The 27,106-nt window shown below is 45.8% G+C and overlaps 1 protein-coding gene across 2 annotated transcripts in view; it reads right to left on the bottom strand.

The window, feature by feature from the left end:
• Positions 1 to 23,880: 23,880 nt before the first annotated feature.
• The window catches only part of ZNF496 (zinc finger protein 496), a 29,692-nt gene continuing 26,466 nt past the window's right edge, over positions 23,881 to 27,106 (bottom strand). For both annotated transcript variants that reach the window (XM_044261575.1, XM_044261582.1), the window contains one exon: positions 23,881 to 26,526. In XM_044261575.1, coding sequence (XP_044117510.1) covers positions 25,772 to 26,526 — 755 coding nt within the window. In that variant the 3' untranslated portion in view covers positions 23,881 to 25,771. The remainder of the gene's footprint in view (positions 26,527 to 27,106) is intronic.

The following is a 27,106-nucleotide window of genomic DNA, read 5'->3' as shown; positions in this document are numbered from 1 at the left end:
GGAATATTCCCTCTATCCCTATACTTTGAAGCGTTTTAATCAGGAACGGATGTTGGATTTTGTCAAATGCTTTTTCTGCATCAATTGAGAGGACCATGTGGTTCTTCTCTCTTCTCATATTAATTTGTTGTATCACATTGATTGATTTGCGAATGTTGAACCATCCTTGTAGCCCAGGGATGAATCCCACCTGATCATGGTGGATAATCTTTTTAATGTGCTGTTGGATCCTGTTGGCTACGATCTTGTTGAGAATCTTAGTATCCATATTCATCAGTGATATTGGTCTGAAATTCACCTTTTTGGTTGGGTCCTTGCCTGTTTTGGGGATCAGGGTAATGCTGGCTTCATATAAAGAGTCTGGAAGTTTTCCTTCTGCTTCAATTTTTTGAACCACCTTCAGGAGAATAGGTGTTATTTCTTCTTGGAAGATTTGGTAGAATTCCCCAGGGAATCCGTCAGGTCCTGGGCTCTTGTTTTTTGGAAAGTTTTTGATCACTGCTTCAATCTTTTATTAGATATCGGTCTATTCAGGTTGTCGATTTCTTCCTGGTTCAATTTTGGTAGTTTATATTTTTCCAGGAATGCATCCATTTCATCTAGGTTGCTAAGCTTATTGGCATATAACTGTTTATAATAACTTCTGATGATTGTTTCTACTTCCTTGGTGTTAGTTGTGATCTCTCCCTTTTCATTCATAATTTTATGAATTTGGGATTTCTCTCTTTTCTTTTGGATTAACGTGGCCAATGGTTTATCGATCTTATTGATTCTTTCAAAAAACCAGCTTCTAGTTTCATTGATACGTTCTACTGTATCTCTGGTTTCTACCTCGTTGATCTCTGCTCTAATCTTGATTGTTTCACTTCTTATGTGGGGATTGGTTTGATTTGTTGTTGATTCTCCATTTCTTTAAGGTGTAGAGACAGCTGGTGTATTCTGGATTTTTCAATTTTTTTAGGGAGGCTTGGATAGCTATGTATTTCCCCCTTAAGACCACCTTTGCTGTATCCCATAGGTTTTGGACCGAAGAGTCTTCATTCTCATTGGTTTCCATGATTTGTTTCAGTTCTTGTTTGATCTCCTGGTTGATCCAAGCATTCTTAAGCAAGGTGGTCTTTAGCTTCTAGGTGTTTGAGGTCCTTCTGAACTTTTCCTTGTGATTGAGCTCCAGTTTCAAAGCATTGTGATCTGAGAATATGCAGGGCATTATCTCAGTCTTTTGGTATTGGTTGTGTCCTGATTTGTGACCCAGTGTGTGGTCTATTCTGGAGAAGGTTCCATGTGCACTTGAGAAGAATGAGTATTCTATTGTTTTAGGGTGGAATGTTCTGTATATATCTATGAGGTCCATCTGGTCCAATGTGTTATTCAATGCTCTCGTTTCTTTATTGATTTTCTGCTTTGATGATCTATTTCTGAGAGAGGCATGTTAAGATCTCCTACGATTAGTGTTTTCATATCAATAGGACTCTTTATCTTGATTAACAGTTTTCTTAAGTAATTGGCTGCTCCCATATTGGGAGCATAGATATTTACAATTGTTAGACCATCTTGGTGGATAGTCCCTTTAAGGATTATGTAGTCCTTCTGTATCTCTGACTACAGTCTTTAGTTTGAAGTCTAATTTATCTGATATGAGAATCGCTACCCCAGCCTTCTTTTGAGTCCCATTGGCATGAAAGATGCTTCTCTATCCCTTCACTTTCAGTGAAACTTTGAAACTATGGCGTGGGTCAAAGAGCGCCAGCCAGGTCTTTGTAACTCAGGGGAGCATGAGGGACATGCACGCGTATCTCAAGCTTTGTGGTAGGGCTCACGCATTCTGCCGACTTGCGTGGCTCCCATCCCCTCACAGGAGCTTAAACCCAAGCATTCTCGGGCGCGCTGGTGGCTTAGGGACCAAGAGCTGGTTTCTCCGCCGCACTCTCTCTGCCTCAGCGCCGGAAAGGCTGTCTGGGACCTGGGACTTAAGCCCCTGTCCCTAGACGCCCCGATTCCCACAATTTCCCCCCGCGATCCTTTGCTCTTTTGGAGTGCTTTCAACCAGTCTCCAAGTTAATGCTGGTCCCCAGATGCAGGGCACTCTCGCTTGTATTGGGGTATTACTTTCCAACCAGTCGCCTCTGGTGGCTCCCTCCCCCTTTTGTTTATCTTCTGATATCAGTCCGCTGTTCCCACTCTGCTTTACCTGCCCCCTGGCATCTTCTGCCCCTGTAGAGATCCATACGTGTATAATTCTGATCTCAGACTGATTTCATGGGTGATCGGAGTTCTTTGGTAGGTAATCAGCTCACTTTGGGGTACCGGCTAAAAAGGAGCTTCCTCTTACTCCCCCGCCATCTTGTCCCCCCCCAAAAAAAAATTTAAAATATTTTTTTAAAAAGTCTTGATTTTGTGCTTTGTTGCTCTGCTGCTTGCCGTGAGCTGGCCCCTCCCCCCGCGATCTATCTTCCAGTCGCTTTGGATTCACTTCTGCACCTGTTCTACCTTTCAGAAAGTGGTCAATTTTCTGTTTCTAAAATTGTTGTTCTTCTTCTCTTCAATCTCCTGTTGGGTTTGTAGGTATTTGCAATGTTTTGATAAGCTATCTAGCTGATCTCCTGCTGCCTGGTATCATCTCAGCCTGCTACTTCTTCCCTACATCTCACTTCTAAAGTTACTTCTCAGGGCCCCTGGGTGGCTCAGATAGTTAAATTTCTGCCTTCAGCTCAGGTCATGATCCCAGAGTTCTGGGATTGAGCCCTGAGTCAGGATCCTTGCTCAGAGAGGAGTCTGTTTCTCCCCTTGCACATTCTCTCTCTCAAATAAATAAATGAAATCTTTAAAAAAAAAAAAATGAAACTACTTCTCACAGAAGCCTTCCTATAGGCAGGGCACCAGGGTGCAAGATCACCTGCTCTGGGATTCCCAAACAGACCAAGTTCACCCACTCGCTTCTCACAAAATCCAAATGCAGAGAGACAAGTGGTGATAAAATAAGAAAGGATTTTATTTCAGTGATTTCACCGTAAGGAAGACAGCCAACTAATGTCTCAGAGACAGTTTCCCAAATGCCAAAAATACTTACATGTTTATATAAGGAAAACGTGGGGTTAAGGTGAATGGGTACACGCAGGAAGGCAGTGAAGGTCAAGCCATTATTGTCTTGCTGTCAGTCAAGGGTGTGTTCTTGCTGGCTCAGGGCAATCCTTATTTACTTGAAGGGGTAGTTATGGAGGATGTTTTGCCCTCAGGGTCTTCCACCTAAGCCAAGAGACAAGTGGGAAATAAAAGCCCAACTGGAAAATTTGAGGTCAAAATGGAGGCATCCTAAATCCAAATTCATTCCCTGACCCCACAGAGTAAGGGAAACTTCCCTGATATATTCTCTCTGTATTCCTAATCTGTGATCCTATCACAGCAGTAATTTAAAAGTTATTTGTGCAATTTGTGATCTAATGCCTGAGATTGAAGCAGTGGGTTCAGCATGTTAGAAATGCCCAGACTACCTAGACAGGCTGCCTGAATTGGATTCTTGGGTCAGCTGTGTCTCTTAAACCCATTTCTTAACCATTGTGCCTCACTTGTGAAGTGAGGGACTAATTGTGCCTGTTATACAGGATGATCATGCAGATTCAAGTTGGCTTGTAGAAAGATTTTCCAGGCTTTTCTAATTGACATGGAGCAGTTGCAAGTTTCTTACAGGTCATAGGATAGTTCCTGAACTTCTTTTTCTGCTTCTTAGTTCATCAACCAAAGGGAGGGTGGCATACTGTGGTTTAGATAAAGTCTTGCACAATGCAGGTAGCTTTCCCTTCCTAAGTCCAATGATCCTGACCTAGGGAAGAGCTCAGGTTATGGGTTTTATATATAATACACCTCTGTCTACCATGCCCAGGAAGCGGTTACTAAGCAAACCTCTTAGGCTTAGAGCTGTTAAATGAGTCCCAGGAAACCACTTACGGCCATCAGAAAGTAGTGAGGCCAGAATCTGGTCAGGTCTCCTTCTTAGGTCTCTCCACTACACTCATGTGTTCTTTGGGAAAACAGATGAAAAGACAGAGACTGGGGAGGGGCAGGAGATTAGAGGTAGGAGAACTATATACCTTCAAGATACCTGTGGTCAGTGTTTCCATGGCTCACCCTGGGCATTTGATCTGATTATCAAGACAAAAAGATGCACTGGAATACAAGATACCCAGAAATGGGCACCACCATCCAGCTTCTGCTGTAGCCCTGAAAGCAGTGCCCTGGATTTCCAAAAAGAGCCATCACTCTGAGTAGCTGGCACTAAGGAGTTTATGTCCATCTACCAGCATACAGCAGCCAAGTCAAGGGGTTCTGGCCTTTTAGAAGTTCCTCACCACCTGACCAGCTGCTGAGGTGGCAAAGTTGAGTGAGACACAATGAGGACAGCTCCTAAGTCTTCCAGGTAAAACCAGTCCTCTCTTCCCATAGTCTCCCCTCACCTCATTTCAAAGCACATTGGGATCTTCTTTTTTTTTTTTTTTCAATTTATTTATTTTCAGAAAAACAGTATTCATTATTTTTTCACCACACCCAGTGCTCCATGCAAGCCGTGCCCTCTATAATACCCACCACCTGGTACCCCAACCTCCCACCCCCCCCGCACATTGGGATCTTCTGATTAGAAATTATATTTTTTCCTTCTCTGGATTTGTCATGACTATTATGAGGGAACACAAGGCAAGTTGAGGACAAAGCTGAAGCTGACACCAGGCAATCAACCTCCCCTCCACCCCATGGGATATATGTGACATTCCTCAGGCCCTCTGGGTGCCCTAAAGGAAAAACAAAAACAAATATTTAACTTGTAGAGATCACAATCCTGTAAGACTTGGGTTTTCCTCAGTTTACAAATGTCCTAGTGACTAAGGAAGAAGGTTTCTTATCAATAGCCTAACTTCAGAGACCCATAACTCAGTTCCTGAAGCTCTAACAACACCCTCTCCTCCATAAAATTGAGAGAAGCTGAGGTAAAAGGAAATGCAAATAAAATTGAATTTCTTTTAAACCTACAGCCCATTGATAAGGGCCTGTGATAAGAGGAATGTCACATTCCTCTAGGAAGCTCCCAACTATCTTACTGTTAATGCCTTACTAGAAGGAAAAACAACCTTCACTTGACAAATAGCAAAACCTCTGGTATCCTGTGTGTCTTCCTTAATACATGAAAGTTTCTTTCCAAAACCTCCTTTTTTTCCATACCTTCCCCAACCCCATAGTACATTATCAGTCACCCCTCATAATCCCAAGGCAGCAGCTCTTTGTGCCCACAGGTACTGTCCCCATACTATCTATAAACCACCATTTTGCACCAGATGTCTCAAGTATTCATTCTTGGTCACTGACTCCAGACTCCACTCCACTAACCTCACCACGATTTCAAAGCAACATCAAATAAACCCTTACTTCCCAGAGCCTGAAGATCACCAAGGCTGCAGCTCAGTTTTCAGCTACACCCTGTGACCTGGACCCTGACATACCTGGAGGAAACTTGCTGGCTAGATCAACCCCCCTGCAACACATACACACACACTAGTCTTTCCAGAATGACCTTCCCCCAGGCTTAGGGGGATGAGCTCAAACTGGGGGAGGAGCAGGTTGTCTGGTTTCCAACAAACAAACATTTGTCTTAGACTTCCTCCCAGGTGTCCATTGATATAGTAAAGACATTAAGGTTCAAAGCCAATGGCCAAGAAAAAATTCTTGAGATGTCTTTGGTGCAAAAGGTGGTTTTATTAAAGCACAGGGACAGGACCTATGGGCAGAAAGAGCTGTACTAGGGCCATAGTGAAGGACCCCAAGTCAGTACTATAGTACAGCCTATAAGTGTTAACACATTCTTCTTATAACTAGCTTTTGCTGACTATGAAACTGTGGCCAGCTGACCATAGATAAGGGAGTCAGCAAGCAGCATAACAGGATAACAAGGGAAAAATGTAAAAAGCAAAAATCTGTGTTTAACCCAGCTGTTTCTGGCTTCTGTATAATAATGCTTTGCTAAAGAAATGGAAAATTGCTTAAACCCCCGCTATGTAATCAAATAATGCTCCACTTGGAAGGCTGCTTGGAGAACCTCCACCCCCTCTCCAGGCCCAGGGTTAGGATGAAGGACAACAGCCCGCGTCCTGCTATCTAAGCCTTGCAGCTGGCCAGCATCAGGGCCTTGAGAAAAACAACAGATAAGGGTCGTTTTCCCACACCGAGGTCCGGAGAAGTGCAACCCAGCACGTACACTCTATTGTACACTATCTGAACGGTGACTGGCCAAAATGTATAATTTGTCTTAAAGGATTGGCTACCTGCATGCAGACCTTGCTGTAATGCTCTAAAATTACTGGCTAGAAAAGCGCGGGCTCTGATGTAACGGACTGTAAGACTCTATATTAAGTCACTCCCGAAACAGATCAGGGCTCTCAGACACTGACCCATCCCTCGCAGATTTCGTGGTCAAGTGTCCCTGGGAGCCCGAGCATGCCCGAATAAAATCCTCTTGCTTATTGCATCCAGGGGTCTGTGAGTGCGTCCTTGGGTGCGGGTCCTCTAGGGTCTTTCAATAGGAGTGGCCCATTATATACTTTCAAGTTGGGAGGGGGTTAGGGAGAGCAGAAGCCTCTAAGGAATTTTGGAAGTAAAACTTTCAGGACCTTGAGGGGGCTAGTTATTGTTGGGAAAATGTCATTTATAATTTTCTTATGAAACGTTAGTCATGAGACCCTTTAGATGTATATTGGTAGGCCATATGCTTGGGAAATGATTGCCAACATGTATCTTGTGGAGGTTTAGAGATAAGGGAAGTTTCCAAAGGAATTTTTATATATTAAAGTAGATTCACAGGATCCTGCTGGGGGAAGGGGGTTGGTTGACCTGGGATTGCCTTTTGCCCTTAGCAAAGTATTAACATTGAGGTGATTGAGTCCCTAGAGGAATGTCACTCTGCCTGTTTCAAGCACTTGTCAGTGGGCTCTAGGTAGTAAAGAAATGTAATAATTTTTATTCTGCCTTTGTTTCCTACATCATCCATGAAGATGCAGAAAAACAATTTTCTTTCCTCTGCCTCTTAAAACCTAGCTCAAGATCTCAAAAAATAGTGACAAAAATGTGTTCCATGTTCTCAGACTGTCCAGCCTAGAGGGAGAAAACTGTATCTATGACATTTATTCCCCCTCCAAGGAGACTTCCTGGGCTGGGGTGGAGGCAGTGGTAACACACAAGGCCTTCTTGGCCACCCAGCACCTTGCTCAACATGGCTAAGTAAAGCACACCATGGGTAAGGCACTTTGCAGCCCACATCCTGGGACATCACGATTAGCAGAATGATGGAAATCCCACACAGTTGCAATTTACAGTAAGCACTGAAGGACATCAGGATATGCCACCCCAAAATATGCCACGGCGGGGTAAGTACAATTTTGAGCTAAAGGCATTTGAGTTCCTGGAATTCCTTATTTGCCTAAAAGCAGTGCCTTGCAAATGAACTGATATCCTAAATCCCCTCCCCTCCTGGGAGCTTCACCAAAAGTCAATAAAGATTGACTTTTATCACAAGAAAGCAGATTAGAAATCAACATATGGACACAGACTTTGTTACAAACTGTGGTACCTCCCATCTGTTTTCCTAAGGGCCCTGTAAGTCATTTGTGTGTCCATAAGTAAGTCTTATGGAAGTATTATAGAAGTAAGACTTCTAAAAAGTAATTTGTTCTCCCCTCTGGCCTTTCCCACCAACTATTAAGATGGCATATAAGTCCCAAAGTCTAACCACCAACTTTTGAATCACATTTCTCTCTGAATTTCTGTCTACACATGCATAAAAATCTGTCTTTTCTCTTGCTTATCTATATTTTGCCAGTTTAATTTGGAGGTTCCTAATTAATGAATAGAAAAGGGTAAAGAAAGAGTTTTTTTTCTCCCTAGCAGTGCTCAGTAAAGACCAGCTGAGACCAGGCACAGAAGCCCGGCTTTGAAACATGGAAAGAAGACAGGAAATTGGGACAAAAAGAACAGGATGGTACAGATGACCATGGACCCAGAGCAGATGCCAGCCCTGGATGAGGGAAACTGAGCTTCAGGAAGAGATGCCCCCCAGCAAGCCACAGAGGTGCTCTGAAGCTGGAGGAATCTGCTGCAAGTGATGTGAAGAACAAAGGCAAAAGAAATGAGGATGAAATTAAATTTCTTCACAATTTGCAGCCCATTGCCCAGTACTTTAGACAGGCAGAGTATGGCATTCCTCCAGAAACTCACAACTAACTGCCTTCTTTTTAATGTTTCACAGGAAGCAAAGTGAAACCCTACCTTGACAATAGTGAGACCTCCAGGATCCTGGGAGTCTTCTTTAACATATGAAAGTCCTTTTGGAAACAAGGTTTCCAGGATCCTGAAAGGGTTAGGAAAGGTCATTTATTACTGTCTAATAAAACCTCAGTCATGAGACCCTTCAGATATAGGAGTGGGTCATATATTTGGGGGAGGATTGTCAACATGTATCTTGGAGAGCTAGATATAAAGAAAGTTTCTAAAGGGATTTATATATGTTTAAAGGAGACTTACAGGATCCTGGGGTGGGGGTTGGGGGGTTTAGGCTAAGATTGCCTTTTGCCTTTAGCAAAGTATCAACCTTGAGGCAGCTGAGTTCCTAGAGGAATGTCTGCCTGTTTCAGGGACTTGTCAATGGGCTGTAGATAATAAGGAAATTTAATAATTTTTATTCTTCCTTTGTTTCCCACATCAGCTCTATCCTGACCACCAAAGCCAAGGATGCACCTTTATGCAAATATCAATAGCAGTGAGAATAATTTCCCTCTTAGGAGACAGTGAATTCTTTAGGGAGAATTCCTTGTCATGCCACAGTTTTGACTCTTGTCCCTCTAATTCCATCTAAGATAAGGGGATAGTATAAAGGGATTTTAAAACCAGAGTTCGCAAATGAAGGGTCCCCCTGATGTAGGAAAGAAGTAGGGTTTGAAGCTAACAGCCAAGAAAGAATTCTTGAGGTGTCTTTGGTGCAAAAATGTGGTTTTATTAAAGCACAGGGACAAGACCCGTGAGCAGAAAGAGCTGCACTGGGGTCATGAGAAGTGGCCCATTATATACTTTCAAGTTGGGAGGGAGCTGGGAAGAGCATAAAACTAAGGAATTTGGAAGCAAGGTTGCCAGGACCTTAAGGAGGCGAGTTGTTGAGAAAATGTCATTTTTTACTGTCTAATAAAACCTTAGTCATGAGACCCTTGAGGTGTATATCAATGGGTTGTATGCTTGCGGAATGATTGCCAACATGTATCTTGTGGGGCAGAGATAAAGGAAGTTTCCAAAGGAATTTTTATATGTTAAAGTAGACTTACAGGATCTTGGGGGGTTGGGCTAAGATTGCCTTTTGCCCTTAGCAAAGTAAGCAGTAAGTAAGCAAAGTAAAAGCATCTAAGCAGTTGAGTCCGTAGAGGAATGTCATTCTACCTGTTTCAAGGACTTGTCAGTGGGCTCTAGGTAGTAAGGAAATTAGAAAATTTTTATTCTGCCTTTGTTTCCCACATCATCCCTTCCCTGTGTTGAGTTTTGCTCAGCTTGTGAAAGGCACATTCATAGTCAAGACAATTTAATCTCGGGATGTTAGGTAGGAGAAGAGGGTGGGAAGGATGAAGTTTCAATCTTGCCACTCAAAGTAGAAACAATGGTAGTTTCTAGAGTTGGGAGTGATGTCCTGATTTGGAGCATAGCAGCCTCTGAATGGAGAAAAACAGGCCACAATATTCTTCTCAGCCCACCTTCCTGCTTCTCTAGTAGGTGGGCTTGGATAAGCTCCTAAGCAGAGAGATGCAGAATAGGAGGTGTCAGGATGGTGGGCAGCTGGTGTTAAAAGGGGGACAGGAAAGAAAGGAAGAAAACATTCATGGGGCCTCTGTTTTCTATCTGTCAGCTCAAGGCAGTGGGTTATGGAAGTTACAGAAAAGAAAAGAGGGCAGAGGGGCGCCTGGGTGGCTCAGTGGGTTAAAGCCTCTCTTCGGCTCAGGTCATGATCCCAGGGTCCTGGGATCCAGCCCCACATCGGGGGGGGTCTCTGCTCAGCAGGGAGCCTGCTTCCTCCTCCTCTCTCTCTCTCTGCCTCTGCGTACTTGTGATCTCTGTCTGTCAAATAAATAATAAAATCTTTAAAAAAAAAAAGAAAAAGTAAAGAAAAGAGGGCAGGTTCTAGGTGGACACCCAAGTATGGAGCATGGTAAGTGGTCAAGGGCACCAGCTTCTGGAGCCCAGAGGTCAGGTGCTCACCAGGGGACATCATGTTCACATGTCCACTATAAACTGCCTTGAATACTGTCCAAACCATGGCATGGGTGACATCAGGGAGCCAGGGACATCCTGGGTCTGTACAGAACCATCCTGAGAGAAACCAAGGAGGCCTCTCTGTCAGCTAGGGCAGAGTCAGTTACATCCATGCAGCATGTCAGAACCCCAGTGATGGCTCATCTCATCTCTAAAGGTTATTCTCCTGGCTCCCAATTATTTACCCTTTTGAGGTTCAGTCATTCTTTGAAAAGTCACATCCTAAGAAGTGCCTGTAGATTGTGCATAGATAATATATAATATATAACATACACTTCCTCCCACCCCCTTCTTCCTTCTCTAAATGGGGAGCAAAGTCAGCAAGGAGGGGAATGGCAGGACTCTAGCAAGAGGTGGAACTGGTGAGTGGCCAGAAGCACCAGAATGGGGATGTCCAGAGCTCTATATAACCCTGACCCATGACTTCCTCTGGCTGTGCTATGGTTTATTCTGGCTGACTTCATCATGATATGCCCAGGACACTCAAGGGACTTGGAAAATTTCAGCATGAATTGAGAGGCTTGGAACAGAGCTCTGTCTTAAGCAGATCTAAATTTACTTTCATGAGGAAAAGCCAACTATAGGCCTGACCAGCTGTTAACCTTGCCATAAGGTTACATTTTTAACTCATTCTAGACTTCTTGCCACCAGTTACCTGAGAAAGTGGGGATTTTGCCTTTGCAGCACAGAATTGGTCAAAGAAGTGGGAATCTAGGGGCACCTGGTTGGCTCAGTGGGTTAAAGCCTCTGAATTTGGTTCAGGTCATGGTCTCAGGGTCCTGGGGTTGAGGCCCAAGTCAGGCTCTCTCTGCTCAGTGGGGAGCCTGTTTCCTCCTCTCTCTCTCTGCCTGCCTCTCTGCCTCCTTGTGATCACTGTCTGTCAAATAAATAAATAAATGAAAGGGTCCGTAGACAAAAGGACGAGACGGATACAAAGCGAAAGTTAAGCAGGGCTTTATTTCCCGCTAAGCATCGAGAATCAAACTGACCAGCGAGGGCCATCTCTTGCAAAGATGCGACCCCTCCCAGTCTCATAGACTAACTTTTATAGAGTAAAGGCCATCTGGTTGAGCCTGGCCACACACAGGTGGCCAATTGAATTACAATTCACCCCATGATAGTCATTTAATTCAGCCTATGACCTTGGCTGGAATCGGCACCTTTGTCTGGTGACTGTTAGGCGGGGCTCACACTCCTTGGCGGGTAATACATGCGCTTTCCCTTGATTGGACGTTTCCACCTGGCCGGACACGTCCTTGTACGTGGGCTCCATCATCAGGGGTTGGTCAGTCATATTTCACCAGTTCTGTTTCTAAGCGCTTTTCTCTTGGGGGGAAGGGGCAGGTTCTATCTAAGTTTACTGCATAAACAACAAAATGGCTGGCTCTGGCTAAGTAGGCCCTTACATAAATAAAATCTTACAAAGATAAAAAGAAGGGGGAATCTAAGTGTGATTGATGAACTTCTCGAACCTAGGTGAGGTTCAGTGGGGTGAGGTTCGGAGCCGATGGCTAAAGAAAGAATTCTTAAGACGTCTCTGGTGCAAAAAGGTGGTTTATTAGAGCACGGGGACAGGACCCGTGGGCAGGCAGAGATGAGGCTGCCCCGAGCCTGTGAGGAGTGTCTGGTTATATACACAGAAGTTGGGTAGGTGAGGACAAAGGGGTGTTCAGAAGGGCTATTGGGGTAAAAGAAGACTGTCAGGATATTGAAGGGCTGGTTACTATCAAGCCAAGGCCACTTTCCCTCCAATGAGGCATTAACATAAAGACAATTGGGAGTCTCCTGGTGGAATGTGACAGTCCTGCTATCAAGCAATGAGATTTAGGTTTTAAAAGAAATTTAACTTTATTTACTTTTCCTTCTACCTCCATCTCCTTCGGTTTTTTATGGAGGGGAGGGTGACGTTAGGGCTTGAGGAACTGAGTTATGTGTCTTTGGAAATTGGGCTATTGATAAGGTAACTTCTTTGTTGTAAATCTCAAGGACATTTGTAAACCAAGAGAGACTCCTGCCTTGCAGGACTGTGATCTCTGCAAGATAACCATTTGCTCTTCCTTAGGGCAGTCAGGGGTGCCCTGTGAAATGTCACACATATTACCAAGGGGAGTGGGTGGAGAGAGGGTGCAAGGCGCCAGCCCCTGCTCCGTTCTCAGCCAGCCTCCTGCTCCCTCATCATGATGATTGATTATGTGTCAACATGGCAGGGTTATGGGGGACAATATCTGGTCAAAAATTTTTTGGAGGGGCACCTGGGTGGCTCAGTGTGTTAAAACCCCTGCCTTTGGCTTGGGTCATGATCCCCGGGTTCTGGGATAGAGCCCCGCATCGGGCTCTCTGCTCCACAGAGGGCCTGCTTCCTCTCTCTCTCTCTGCCTGCCTCCCTGCCTACTTGTGATCTCTCTCTCTGTCAAATGAATAAATAAAATCTTTAAAAAAAAAATTTTTTTGGGGGGGGTGGGGTGCCTGTGTGGCTTAGTAATTAGGCATCTGCCTTTGGCTTGGGTTGTGATCACAGGTTCCTGGGATTGAGCCCTATGTTGGGCTCCCTGCTCTGTGGGAAGCCTGCTCCTTCCTCTCCTACTCCCTCTGCTTGTTTTCTCTCTCTTGCTGTCTCTCTCTGTCAAATAAATAAATAAAAATATTTAAAAAAAAAAAGAGTGGAAAAAATTTTTGGATGTTTCTGGGAAGGTGTTCTTGGGGTGAGGTTAACATCTAAATCAGTAGGCACTGAGAAAAGCAGATTGCTCTCTGTAATGTGGGTGGGCCTCAGGCAATCAGACGAAGGCCGCTATGGACTGTATCTGCCCCTAATTTATATATTATTATAAAACTAACCTAACCTCAGCCTAATGCTATGAGGAAGTGAAGCCTTGGGAAGTGATTAGGTTATGAGCCTATGATGGGATTAGTGCACCCTATAGGGAGATCCAGAGAGCTCCATCACCCTTTCTACTCTAAAGACACAGCAAGATGTCCGCTTATGAACTAGGCTGTGGGTTCTCACCAGACACCAGATCTGCTGGAGCCTCCATCTTGGACTTTCCAACCTCCATAACTGTGAGCAATGTTTAAGAAACATTGTTTTGTCACTCAGTCTCTGGCACTTTTGTTATTGTAGCCCAGATTAAGACAAAAGCCTTAATAAAAGCCTGACTTTTCCCAAGAAAGAAGGAATTCTGGGAGCAGATTGCCTTTGGACTATAACTGCAAGTCTTCCTGAGCATTCAGACAGCTAGTACATCCTGTAGATTTCAGATTTGCCAGCCCTCACAATCAGGTGTGCAATATCCTTAAAATAAGTTCCTTTCTATATATGTATATATACACATCCTATATTGGTGCCATTTCTGTGGAAAATCCTGATAGATACTATTAAGATTTATTTATTTATTTTTATTATTTTTTAATTTTCTAAATATTTTATTATTTATTTGAGAGAGAGAGAGAGATAGAGTGAAGAGGAGAGGGAGAAGCAGGCTCCCTGCTGGGAGCCTGACCTGGTCTTGATGCCAGGACCCTGGGATCATGACCTGAGCGAAAGGCAGATGCTTAGCTGACTGAGCCACCCAGGCACTCCAAGACTTCTTACTTTTTATTTAAATAATCTCTACACTCACTTAACATGGATCTCAAACTCACAACCCCAAGATCAGGATTTGCACACTCCGCTGACTGAGCCAGCCAGGTGCCCCTCTTGACAGATACCATCAAATAAAAAAACAAAACAAACAAACAAACCAGCAAACAAAAACCCAAGAGGCTCCTGGGTAACTCAGTGGGTTGGGCATCTGCCTTTAGTTCAGATCATGATACCAGGGTCCTGGGAAAGAGCCCAGGTCAGGGTCTCTGCTCAACGGGGAGTCTGCTTCTCCCTCTCCCTCTGCCTGCTGCTCCCCCTGCTTGTGCTTTCTCTCTCTCCCTCTCACTGTCAAATAAACACATAAATCTTTGAAAAAAAAAACAAAAACAAAAACAAAACCCTCAACTGAGTAAATTCAAAGATTTAATTGACTTTAGTCAATGATTTATGAATTAGTCGGCATTGTCTAGTGGATAGAAGGGAAGGAACTCTGAGGTGCCGTATAAAATGAAAGACCTTAATAGGCAGAATAGCAAGGAAGTCATAAAGAAAAGAATTTATTATTTCAGGCGAGGTCACTTTTGTGGTAAGGGTGAGGACCTATCATGCAATTTACCTTACTAGCGTTGATTAGGAAATTCTAGACTGAGTGGTTGAAAATTCTACTCTAGAATTGGGTTGGGTTAGTTATTAAGTCTTGATCCGGCTTAGCAAGAGGGAATCCACTTTGAGCTTGTTGTTTCTTTTTATTAACACACTGAGATAGCACCCTGTCTCTCCTCTCATCAACCCCAGTGTTGCAGACTGGGATCCTGGCCCACCAGCAGACATCCTGGGTTCTTTCTCCTAGTCTAGGATCTCACACAAAGCCAAATTGTCCCCTCCTGCCAAAGAGGGTTCAGGTAACTATCCATAGATCTTTCAGGTTTAACACTCCGGGCTCTTGACAGAGGCGATCATTTCTTGGGGGAGTATTTTTTTATTGTTGAAAACCAGACTCTCAAGGTTGGTTTAATTTGTTAGCATGGTAGAACATTACCGATTAACTGGATGGATTTGATTATAATCCTCCCTTGAAAGAATCAGATCCTCAGTAATCACCATAGTGAGTTCAACAGGCCCCCCTCAAAGATCTGTTCCCTGGAACTTGTGAATGTAAGCTTATTTGGAGAAAGGGTCTCTGAAGATTAACTAAATTAGGGCTTTTGAGACGAGACAATCAAGGATTATGGTTGTTCTTAATTCCAGTGAAACAGAAGATATGGTAAAGAGACAAAGGCAGGGTTTGGGATCCTGCAGTCACCAGCCAAGGGATGCCTAGAACCATCCAAAGCTGGTGTAACTGGGGGATATCACAACAAATTGTCACAAACTATGTGGCTTAAAATATTCAGAACGTGTTCTGGTTCTGACACAGCCCTAAGGGCTCAAAGTCTGAAATCAAGGTGTTGAAGGCTTAGCGTCCAGTCGTTTCTTGCTTCTTCTAGCTTTCATTGGCTCGAGGCTCTCTCATCTTATAGACACTCACTCCAACCTCTGCCTCTGTCCTGACAGACCTTGCTCCCAGGTATACCCTCTTCTATCTGTGTCTTCTAAGAACACTTGTCATTGGATTTCAGGTAATCCTGAATGTTTAACTTGATTATATCAGCAAAGACCCTTTTTTCCTAAATAAGGTCTGGAGGTTCAGACATGGACATATGTCTTTTTTTTTTTTTTTTTTTTTTTAAGATTTTATTTATTTATTTGACCGAGAAAGAGAGAACATAAGCAGGCAGAGAAGCAGGCAGAGAGAGAGGGGGAAGCAGGCTCCCTGCTGAGCAGAAAGTCCGATGCGGGGCTCTATCCCAGGACCCCGAGACCATGACCCAAGCCAAAGGCAGAGGCTTAACCCACTAAGCCACCCAGGCGCCCCATGGACATATGTCCTTTTTGAGGGACAGAATTCAAGCCCCTCATTCCCACCCAGTTCCTTAGGGCCTTCTCTTGCTTTCCCCTGGGGCCATGTTTTATTGCATTTTATTTGCAGTTTATTGTTGTCTTGCTTATACCAGATTCTCAGGAATCCTCAATGAACATTCTTTCTCCCAAGAACATTTATTTAACTTAAGATTTCACTCTTAGTAGTGAGGTCTCCTGTGGAGTCTTGAGATTAGTAATAAGAAGTAACAGATAGTGGCAAGGATATGGAGAAAGGGGAACCCTCTCACACTGTTGGTGGTAACGCATGCTGGCACAGCCCCTCTGGAAAACAGTATGGGGGTTCCTCAAGAAGTCAAAAATAGAACTACCCTACAACCCAGCAATTGCACTAGTAGGTATTTACTCAACGGATACAAAAATACTAATTTGAAAGGACACATGCACACTGATGTTTATAGCAGCATTATCTACAATAACCAAAAAGTGGAAAGAGCCCAAGTGTCCATCAACAGGTGAATGGATAAAGAAGATGTGATATACACATACAATGGAATATTACTCCAGGCAGCTTTTTCTGCATATGGATCCTGTCCCTGTGCTTTAATAAAACCAGCTTTGCACCAAACAAACAAATAAAAAGCCACAACCGAATACTACTCAGCCATCAAAAATAATGAAATCTTGCCATTTGCAATGAGGTGGATGGAGCTAGAGACTATTATGCTAAATGTAATAAGTTAGTTAAAGACAAACACCATATGGGGGTGGGTGCCTGGGTGGCTCAGTGGGTTAAAGCCTCTACCTTCAGCTCAGATCATGATCCCAGAGTCCTGGGATCAAGCCCCACATGGGGCTCTCTGCTCAGCAGGGAGCCTGTTTCCTACTGCCTCTCTGCCTACTTGTGATCTGTCAAGTAAATAAATAAAATCTTAAAAAAAAAAAGACAAGCACCATATGATTTCACTTATATTTGGAACTTAAGAAACAAAACAAACAAGCATGGGGGAAAAATAGACAAACCAAGCAGCAGACTTTTTTTTTTTTTTTTTTTTTGACAGAGATCACAAGGAGGCAGGGACATGCAGAGCAGAGAGCCTGATTCGGGGCTGAGACCATGACCCAAACTGAAGGCAGAGGCTTAGCCCACTGAGCCACCTACGTGCCCCAAGACTCTTAAGTATAGAGAACAAACTGCTGGTTACCGAGGCGTGTTGGGCAGGGAGATAGGCATTAGGGAGGGCACTTGTGATGAGCATTGGGTTTCTATATAAGTGATAAATCACTAAATTCTATACCTGAAACTAATATTTTATTCTATATAAACTAACTTGAATTTGAATAAAACTTAAAAAAAAGAAAAAGAAACATATGGCACCTCATTGGATAGTGAGGGGTGGATATTTGTGCCTACTCATATGGAGAGTCCCAAGAAGAGCATTTAGGAGATGTGGCCACTGGTCTAAATGGTTCTACATTAAATCAGCCCCCTGAACAACCTTGAAGTCTTATATCAGGACCCTGACCAAGGTGTTCATAGTTCATGTGTCTTCTTCTTTCTTCTTCTTCTCCTTCCTCTCCTCCTTCTTCTTCTTTTTGAAAGGGAAATGGGTGGGGAGGGGCAGCGGGAGAGAGAATCTTTTTTTTTAAAGATTTTATTTATTTATTTGACAGACAGAGATCACAAGTAGATGGAGAGGCAGGCAGAGAGAGAGAGATAGAGGGAAGCAGGCTCCCTGCTGAGCAGAGAGCCGATGCGGGACTCGATCCCAGGACCCTGAGATCATGACCTGAGCCGAAGGCAGCGGCTTAACCCACTGAGCCACCAAGCAGGTTCCATGCACAGCACAGAGCTAAAATCACAACCCTGAGATTGGGACCTGAGTTGAAATCATGAATCAGACACTTCAGGAGCCACTCAGGCACCCAAGGCAATTTTTTTTTTATGTCCTTCCCACTCTTTCTATCCCTTGACCTTTACTAATGTGCTTCTGTGCTCAGGGTTGTACTGGTCTCCTGTTTCCAAGGATTTTGTAGATAAATTGTGATTACAAATGCGGTGGAAGACAGGTTTCCTGGGAGTAGGAAACAGAGTCATTTCATGTCTTATAAACCTCTCTACCTTATGTGCTTCAAAATGAGGGCTAGAAGAGGCCCCCTGACTGTCATTTCTTTGGGGTGCAGGGGCGTGCCTTTCCTGTGACTCTGCTATTTTGTTGACAGTTTTTGTGCAATGTGGCATCTGGAAGAATCCACATGGAGCTGCTTCCCCCACCCCAAAAAGCACCCCAGTCATACTAAACGCTTAGGGAATGCCGTAAAGTGAATAAATCTGCTCATCCAGAGCATTCTTCTCTAGACCAATGAAGAATTTGCAAACATTCACCTGGGCTGCAAACCATCTAAGAAAGGGGTCACATTGCCAAAACCCAACTAGGTGGGAGTTTCCACAGCTGTGAACCGAAAGAAGCATGACTAGGTCACTGCTGTCAAAGACTAGGTGTCTGTTTCCAGCTCCCACTTCTAAGGAGTAGAATGCAAAGTTTAACACAAACCAAGGAAGGTAATTGTGGATGGGAACCACAGGGTGTCTGTCTAGAGCAACAGATAGCTAGCTCCATGTATGTTTTCTTGTGTTTAACACACCCATACCACCACTCATGGCTCCTTTACGTCTGGGAATTTCCTAAGACAGGTACAGACCGGCATTCTCTGTTGTAGACACAAAGGGGATGACTGCAGAGAAATACCTTCTCAAAAATCACATGGTATTAAACCCAAACACCTGCAACCCTTTACCACACCAGGATAACTCCCTGAGTATGAAGTATTTCTTGAAAAATTCTCTTCCAGGAGTTGTCTCTGGTTACAAATGTTTAGGAGTGAAGGTCTCATGTGTGAGAATATTCACCTGCATGCATTCTTTCTCAAAGTTTGAACTTGATTCTCCATCTGGAGACTAAACTCATGGTGATGTATTTTTTTGGTGGGGGGAGGTGTTTTGGTGGGGTCTGGAGAAAGAATTCCTGAGATGGCTTCCATGCAAAAAAGTGGGCTTTTTTGTTCTTTGTTTTTTGTTTTAAAGATTTTATTTATTTGACAGACAAAGATCACAAGTAGGCAGAGAGGCAGGCAGAAAGAGGAGGAAGCAGGCTCCCTGCTGAGCAAAGAGCCATGTGGGGCTCAGGCTCAGGCTCCATCCCAGGACCCTGGATCATGACCTGAGCCATCCAGGCACCCCCAAAACGGTGGTTTTGTTAAAGCAAGGGGACAGAATGCATGGGCAGAAAGAGCTGTTGTCCTGGCATGGTGAGGGGCAACTGATTATATACCTTTCAGCTCGGGTGGGGTGAGGGGAGGGAATAAAATAAAGGAAGTGCCAAAAGGCCTTTCATGTGCTGAAGATGTACAGATTCTTGGAGGAATGTTCCACTCTGTCTATTCCGAGTATTTGTCAATGGGCTGCAGGACCTAAGGACTTCTACCTACATTTCCTTCTGCCTTTATTTCCCACATCAGTGGGGCTGATCTACTGACCCCTCCAGTGCCAGCCACCCTGACATGCATAGGGTGTTGGGGATGGGGGGGGCAGTGGCATCTGTCAAGACAAAGGGGGTAAGAGCCCACCATCTTTGAGTAAAATCCTCAGAGCAATGGTCACTTTGTTGTTCCCCTAGTATATGATCGGTTGATTCTTTTAGCTCCTTGAAATCGTGAAGTATCCACAGTATTAGTTAGTACTAATAAAACCAGCTATTCCTAGGAAATTTCCTCCAGCATGCAGTTCTCTTCAGACTTGCAGCTCCAGTGGGTTCTGGGAACAACAGCATCTCTATGAAGCCAGCAAGCTGGCATCCTTAAATGAACCAGTGAGTTCAGGCTGCAGCCAGCACGGGGGTCTAGACAGTGGCAGTAGGGACAAGACAGGAACAGAATGACACCCACACTCTGAGGAGTCCCCTCTTAAGGAGGCTCTGTAAGAAACCTCCCAGAGACAGTGAGGCATAATAATGAATATATCTGGTCTCTGGTCTCTGTCCTTGGTTCCTGGCACAGATCTTCAAAAACCCTGCAAATATCCGGAGAGGTAATGTCTTTGTTATGCTGATGAGGTGTCTTCTCCTGGACAGGGGGGCCAGTAGCCTCAGGGTGGGGCTGGTCACCAGGAAAACCAAGCACTTAATGAAAGGCTAAGGACTTTGGATCAAATCCAGCTCTTGGGCAGGGAGGAGGGAGGGAAGTGCAGAGGTGATGTCATCCACACAGGGCCCTGTAATGAAATCCTGCCAATAGTTCTGGACAGCTCCACTTGGGGGAGCTTTCTGATAGTGAACCCAGTGTTGTGCTGGAAGGGGGATGCACCCTGACTCCACAGGGAAAGAGCACAGAGACCTTCCCTGACCCTGCCCTGTGTATTCCTTCCATGTGGCTAGTCGTCACTGTATTCTTTATAATAAAAACTAACTATAAGGACAATGTTCTCAGTAAGTTCATTGGAAAATGAGGGGTCATTGGAGCCCTAATTTGCAGCCAGCCCAGAAGTGTGAGTGGCCCCTGAGATGTGTGACTGACACCCAAAGTGGGGAGTATTGTGCAGGATTTTGCCCTTTAACCTGTGGGATCTGATGTTAATCCCAGGTAGTTAGACACCTTACGTGGTGGACACTTATGTGGTGTCAAAGAATTGGCATTAGGGGGCACCTGTGTGGCTCAGTTGGTTGAGCAACTGCCTTCGGCTCAGGTCATGATCCTGGACTTCCAGGATCAAGTCCCACATCGGGCTTCCAGCTCCTTGGGGAGTCTGCTTCTCCCTCTGACCTCCTCCTTTCTCATGCTCTCTCTCACTCATTCTCCCTCAAATAAATAAATAAAATCTTTAAAAAAAAAAAAAAAAAGAATTGGCATTAGGACAGTGAGTGGCAAGCTTTCCTGGGGGACCTGGGGCCTCTATTTCAGTTTCTAGACAGCAGAAATGATGGTCCAGCCTTCTAGAACCCACAATCAAAGTTCCATTTTGTTAACAGATGCTGAGCTGGATGACATAAACAGATGAACACATTGAGGTTCCTGCCTTTGGTGAGAAGCTGTGGAGAAAATTTTGAGAAGATGCACTATATATCTACGTGCTCTCTTCTTCCCAGCTACAACGTGGGTCTGTGCTCGCCTTCTCTGAGCCCTAAGACTGCCTACCTCCCTAACAGCTTTTCACAGGACAGGGAGTGTCACCAATGGCAGCTATATGAAAATCTCCACACAGGGATTAGAGACTGCTTTCAAGATGCTGCCCCCCCCCACCCCTGCACACCTGTCCAGGTGGCTGTATTTGCTGGAACACCGGGCCTGCTTCTATAAATTTGGTGAGTGCACATCCAGACTTTTGGCTTCCTGAGCACAGATTAAAGGGAGTTGTTAGTGAAGGTTTCAGATCGTGACCACAGAATATCATGCTAACACCAGCCAAGCCATTTTAGAAAAACATGAGTAGTCAAAAGGGAGATGATACAAATATAGTCCAGCTACCCACCATCCCTGTCTCCCATTCCTACTCTCTCACCCCCACAACTGGAGGAGTCAGTGTTTGCTGAAGATGCAAAGTGCTGGTATGATTTCCACCTGAGTTTATATTCTTTCCCATGTCAGATCATTCTCTGGGGAAACACTCAGGGAAAACACTTAAAACTATCCAGAAATCTCACTCTGAATTTACCTTCACAGTGCGCTGGAGGCAGGCAGGTCCTGTCTCTTCTTAGAGCCATGCTTTCAAAAAAAGCTCCACGTTAATTTGGGTGGGATCAATTTGCTGCTACTCCAAGCTGTGTCTTTTCTGAACTGCTATGTTTTTTGAGCAGGTATCCGAGTACCTCCATATTTTGACAAGATGGAGCAAGACCTAGTTATTTTTTAAGCAGAAGAGGAAGAAAAGGGCAATCTCTTGCCAATCACTTGTGTGGTGAGACAGCCTTTGTCTTGTAGAGGTCACCAGCATGCCTGTGAGATCCTCAGCTGTAGCAAAAATATTGGAGGTAAGCCACTGGCCCTTCACACCTGTGTGTTCCCAAGGAATCTGCTTTCCCATTTCTTCTGCAGAGAATTCTGCATCTTATGTGGAATTTTTATGGCTTCAATGTACTGTGATTATATGTACATTAATCATGGTGCCCTGATTGTAGGCTATGGTTTCCAGAAAGAATCAAGAATCAAGCAGGTACTTCATGGTCACAGCAGGTATGGACAGAACCCCAGGGGTCTGCCCTTGATGAACTCATGATCTCTAATAACCAACTTCTGGATGCTGGGTGACCTGCATTTGGGGTGGGGTGGCAGATCATCCAGGCTTCCTCCTATTGCTCCTTTCCTGTCCAGTCTGCCTTCTTGATCCCTGTTCTTAACTTGTAGCCTTGTTGCATGGAGCACTGGTGGGCAGTGACCATCTTTTTTTTTTTTTTTTTTTTTTTCAAAGCTCTATTCATTTATTTTAGAAAGCATGTGTGAACAGGCGGCAGAGGGAGAGAGAGAATCCTCAAGCCAACCATCCTCTGAGCATGGAGCCCTCCAGGGCTTGATCCCAGGACCCTGACATCATGACCTGAGCCCAAATTAAGTCGGTGATTTGACCGACTGAGTCCCCAGGCACCCTGACTGACAGTATCAACTTTTGTTGTTATTAGAAAATGTGCCTAGCCTTGTTTGTTAGGACTGGAGACCATTAATTCCCCTATATTATGGAAGCAGAAGAGCTTGTGCTCATCCAAATTCTGTTTTTGGCGGAGGAGGGAAACCATCTCGGGGGAGAGCAACTTGGACCAATTCCCAAGTCTAAGGCCGGTGTGGACGTGCGTCCTCTCTTCCATCTGTGTCATGGTGGGTCCTTGGAATGGCGAGTCTCTCCCACCACTGGTCTCATCTTTATTTTGCCCAGATGGGGCAAGTGTTCAGGAGACATAGGATACACCAAACCCTGGCCAGTTTTGACTTAAATGGCTATGTTGTAACCAGGTGTGTAACCTACACCTGCTATCGGGAAACCTTTCCTTCCTCTCTCCTCTAGATCAGATGACTGAAACTATCTGAGACTTAAATTTCGCAAGGCGATGTCACGCAGAACGACCATTTTCAATATCCTCGCACACCTACGCTCTCCGACCGACCAGACTGTGCTTCTACTTTTTTTTTTTTAATAATGTAAGTCTAACACAAATATTAATCCAGAGAATTTTTATTTTGCACCTGTTACGTTTGTGGGAACAGTACCAAGGGATGAGAGAAACAGGGAGGGCAGATGCTTCTCAGATGTGTGGTTTCTGAACCTCATGGCAAGGTAGACATCTCACCTGCCTGCCCAGCTCCCACAGAGGAAGGATGAACCAGATGGGCCAGCTCTCCTGTTTTCCCCAGTGTAGGAAGCCCTGGCTTCTGCATGGCATGAACCTGGCATCTGAACTACACACCAGCCTGGGCAGTTTCTAGGGACAATGTTAACACCCAGTTTCCTTAGGCACCTTGGTCAGCTTTGGGTAACTGAATGCAAGAAGGCCTCACAATACTTGATGGACACTCAAAGAAATGCACAGCCTGTTACATTACATTTGTTTTCTATTTAGGACCCAATTTTACCCATAAAATACACAAGTTGAGTTGAGCAATGCTTCTTCTAGACAAGTTTCTTAAGTGGGTGGGTTAATACACTCACCACCAATGCGAGAGCTCAGGTGGATGGGATAAGGATAAATGTGTGGAGTCCGATTTCTTTTTTTTTTTTTTTTAAGATTTTATTTATTTATTTGACAGACAGAGATCACAAGTAGGCAGAGAAGCAGGCAGTGAGAGAGAGGAGGAAGCAGGCTCCCTGCTGAGCAGAGAGCCTGATGTGGGGCTCAATCCCAGAACTCTGGGATCATGACCCGAGCCGAAGGCAGAGGCTTTAACCCACTGAGCCACCCAGGCGCCCCTGGAGTCCAATTTCTATTTGGAATTTTCCTCTCTTCTAGCCTTAAAGATTTGGGGGGTTCTTTTCCCCCTCTTCCTGGCAGATCAACACAAGAGGCAAACTATTTAGAAACAAAGAGCCCAACAGTTTATTTTTTGTTGAAGGTATGACCAAATGGTTTTATTGCATTTACTGTCCCTGGGTGGGTAGGTACATCTACGCAGGCACAGAGTTCAACTATAGGACCTGGTAACCCTTTCACTGGTTTGGGGGGGAGTAGCATCTCCATGTGGTCATGAAGGGGTCACCTGACATGGTGCAATGGCAGCAGAGGGGCCTGGACATACAAACTATACAAAACCCCTGCCTGGTCGCTGCTGACTTTTACAACTGGCCACAGCGACTCATCAGCCCCCACATTTCCCTGTCATCGGGACACTAAGGGACACTGCGTTTGTCCACAACAGTGAGCCCAGTGATCACTGCTCAAGTTTCCACTACCAGTGGTTGCTCCCGGTCCACAATCACGGGCTGCAGACTTCAAAGGTTCTTGTGCATTGGACACCCACCCTGGAAACAGAAGGTTGAGTCTGAATCCTGCTTCTGACGGATGGGAGAGCAAGCTCATTTGTACTGATTCTTCCTTGAACTGGGAACAGCAGCAGCACTGCAGGTTTATCCGGTGTTGTGGGCTGAACTGTGTCCAACCCCACAACGTGCAGGTTTAAGTCTTAACCCCAGTCCGTCAGTGTGACACTGGAAATAAAGCCCTGGCGGATATAATCAGTTAAGGGTAGGACTTAGGCGGGTGTCCTTACAAGGGAAGTGTGGAGACAGACATACACAGAACACCATATGAAGATAAAGCATGGATGGGGTGATGCTTCCAACAAGTCATGGAGTGTCAACCACTGCTAGCCACTACCTGCTGAGGAGACATGTGACACAGACCCTCCTTCTCAAAAAACCAAGCCTGCTCACACCTCCATCTTGGGACTCCTTCCTCCAGAACTCAGAAGATGTTTCTAAGTCATCACACTGTTACAGATACGACTGGCAGGCTGAGTTAATGCTCATGGAACATCCTGTCCCCTGCCCACCTGGGGGACTGGCAGCTGAGCACCCCATTCCTAGATGCGGTGGGGTGGGATGGGGTGCCTTAGTGCTCTTCAAACGATAGCCATGCTCCCACCCCACAACCCTTTATCAAGGGCATCCCAGGGTACAGAGAAACATTTTGGGAAGAGTGTGCAACAATGTAAAAATGTGGGCTTTGCCTTCAATGAACTCACATTCCCTAATAACAGACACCATGACAAATAAAAGGGTGAGACTTTTTCGCCCTCCAAGTCTCCTGATGATGGTGGACTGCTCCTATGGGCCAGATGGTGATAGGGACTGACTTCTGAGGATTGGACATGGCTTGGGGTGCTTGGCCTGCTGCCCACAGGCACCAGAGGACACCTGCCTCCCCGCCTTCCTCCCAGCCCACCCCCACACGGGAAGCTTCTTGTTGGCACACAGAAGTACAGTTACTCCCAGACTGCAGGATGGGGGAAGGGAGGATGTGCAATAGGTACTTATGAAGAGTGTATTGAAGACTGGTTGGCAAGGGATAGACCCCTGGGGGGTCATCACAGTGGAGGAGACCAAGTCCTTCACCGCTTGGAAAGCAGTACAGGGGTTCTCTAAGACCTGGAAAGATGGAAAAGTTAAAACTGGTGGAGACAAGCCCTCCCTGCTTTTTGGCACAGCAGAGACAGAACAAATGCTCATTTGGCCACTATCTCGTTTCTACCTGAGAGCAAAGGGCAGGAAGGTGTGACTCTGTCCTGGGGGAGGTGCGTGGTGGGCGGGGTGTGGGGCCAGTCCGTATGGAGAGCCCCACCCTGCCCTGGGGTGGGAGCAGGGAGACAGGATCAGGAAAGGGAACTGGACGGGAGGCCGCCCTGCCTCGGGAAGGAGCCCTGTCCCGGGAAGGGGGAGGGGACATGCTGCCAGTCCTGCAGGCCTCCTCAGTAGGAGTTCAGAGCCTGCTTGGAGCGGCGCTTCATGTGCAGACGCTGGTGGCGGAGGAGGTCGCAGTTCTGCGAGAAGCTTTTGACACAGTAGCGGCACTGGAAGGGCCGCGCCTTGTCCTTCGCGTGCGCGCTGCTGCGGTGGCGCGCCAGGTGCTCGGGCCTCTGGAACGCCTTCCCGCACTCGCGGCACTGGCAGCTGAGCTTGGGCGCGCCCTCGGCCAGCAGCGCGCCGGGCCCCGCTCCCGCAGCCGCTGCCTCTCGCTTCTGAGTCGGCTCCAGTCCCCGCGTCTGCAGGTGGATGCGCCTGTGCGACAGCAGGTGTGAGTTGAGGCGGAAGCTCTTTCCGCAGGCGCCGCAGCGGTGAGGTTTCTGGGCCTCATGGCTCTCCAGGTGCCCGTCCAGGTCCTCGCTGTCACTGAACAGCTCCCCGCACACTGAGCACTCGTGTGGCTTCTCCTGCTCTCTGCGGCTCCGCAGGTGCCGGATGAAGTTGACCCTCCAGCGGAAGATCTTCCCACAGTTCGGGCAAATGTAAGACTTCTTAGAGGACGTCGTCTGCACCTCGCCCCCGGCCTCGGCGCCACTCCGGTGGGAGGGGGGGAGACTGCGTGGCTTTTCTGTGGGGCTCCGTGGCTCATCTGCACAGTAGGGGCCGTGCTGGGAGTCCTCATCCCCAGAGCTGGACAGGACGATCTCGATGGTCACCTCCTCATCTAGGCCGTTCTCAGGGGTCAGCGCGTCACCTCCAGCTATGGGAAAGCCACAGGGAGGGTCAGCGGTGCTGCATCAGCCACATCCCCACATCTAGAAACCCCAACCGGGAGGGCTCCACTTGATTCTTTCCCACTAGGACCCAAATCCCAATCTTTATTTTTCCTCTCTAGGTACTAAGACTCTTCAAGCCCTAACGACTTGTTTCTATCAGTGTCAGTCAAGTCGTGGCCATGCACATCAGTTAGCACTGCCCTACTTAACCAGAAATTGGGCACCTTAAAGACCATGGTAGGGAGAAAGACCCTATATCCTATAAAGGCAGTGGCAGGAAGGTGCCATCTACTAAGGGGCTGATCACCGAAATCTTCAGAGTCTCTGCAAGACTTCTGACACCAATAGCCCCACTGGCTCCTGGACACCACCCAATGACCTATTCTTTGCCAAATTATACACACAAGCCAACTGGGGTGACACACTCCAGGCTCAGGATTGAGGACAGAGTTAGCCTTGCTGTGCTGATGATGTCATGACTATCTGACCGTTCCTACCACCCAGGTCAACTATGTCAGTTCTGATGCCCACCAGCAGCCACCATGGGGATAGGTAGTGGTTCTG

The sequence above is a fragment of the Neovison vison genome, chromosome 1 (assembly GCF_020171115.1).
Source record: "Neovison vison isolate M4711 chromosome 1, ASM_NN_V1, whole genome shotgun sequence".
NCBI classification, from domain to species: Eukaryota; Metazoa; Chordata; class Mammalia; order Carnivora; family Mustelidae; genus Neogale; species Neogale vison.
This window is presented reverse-complemented; position numbering and strand designations above follow the sequence as displayed.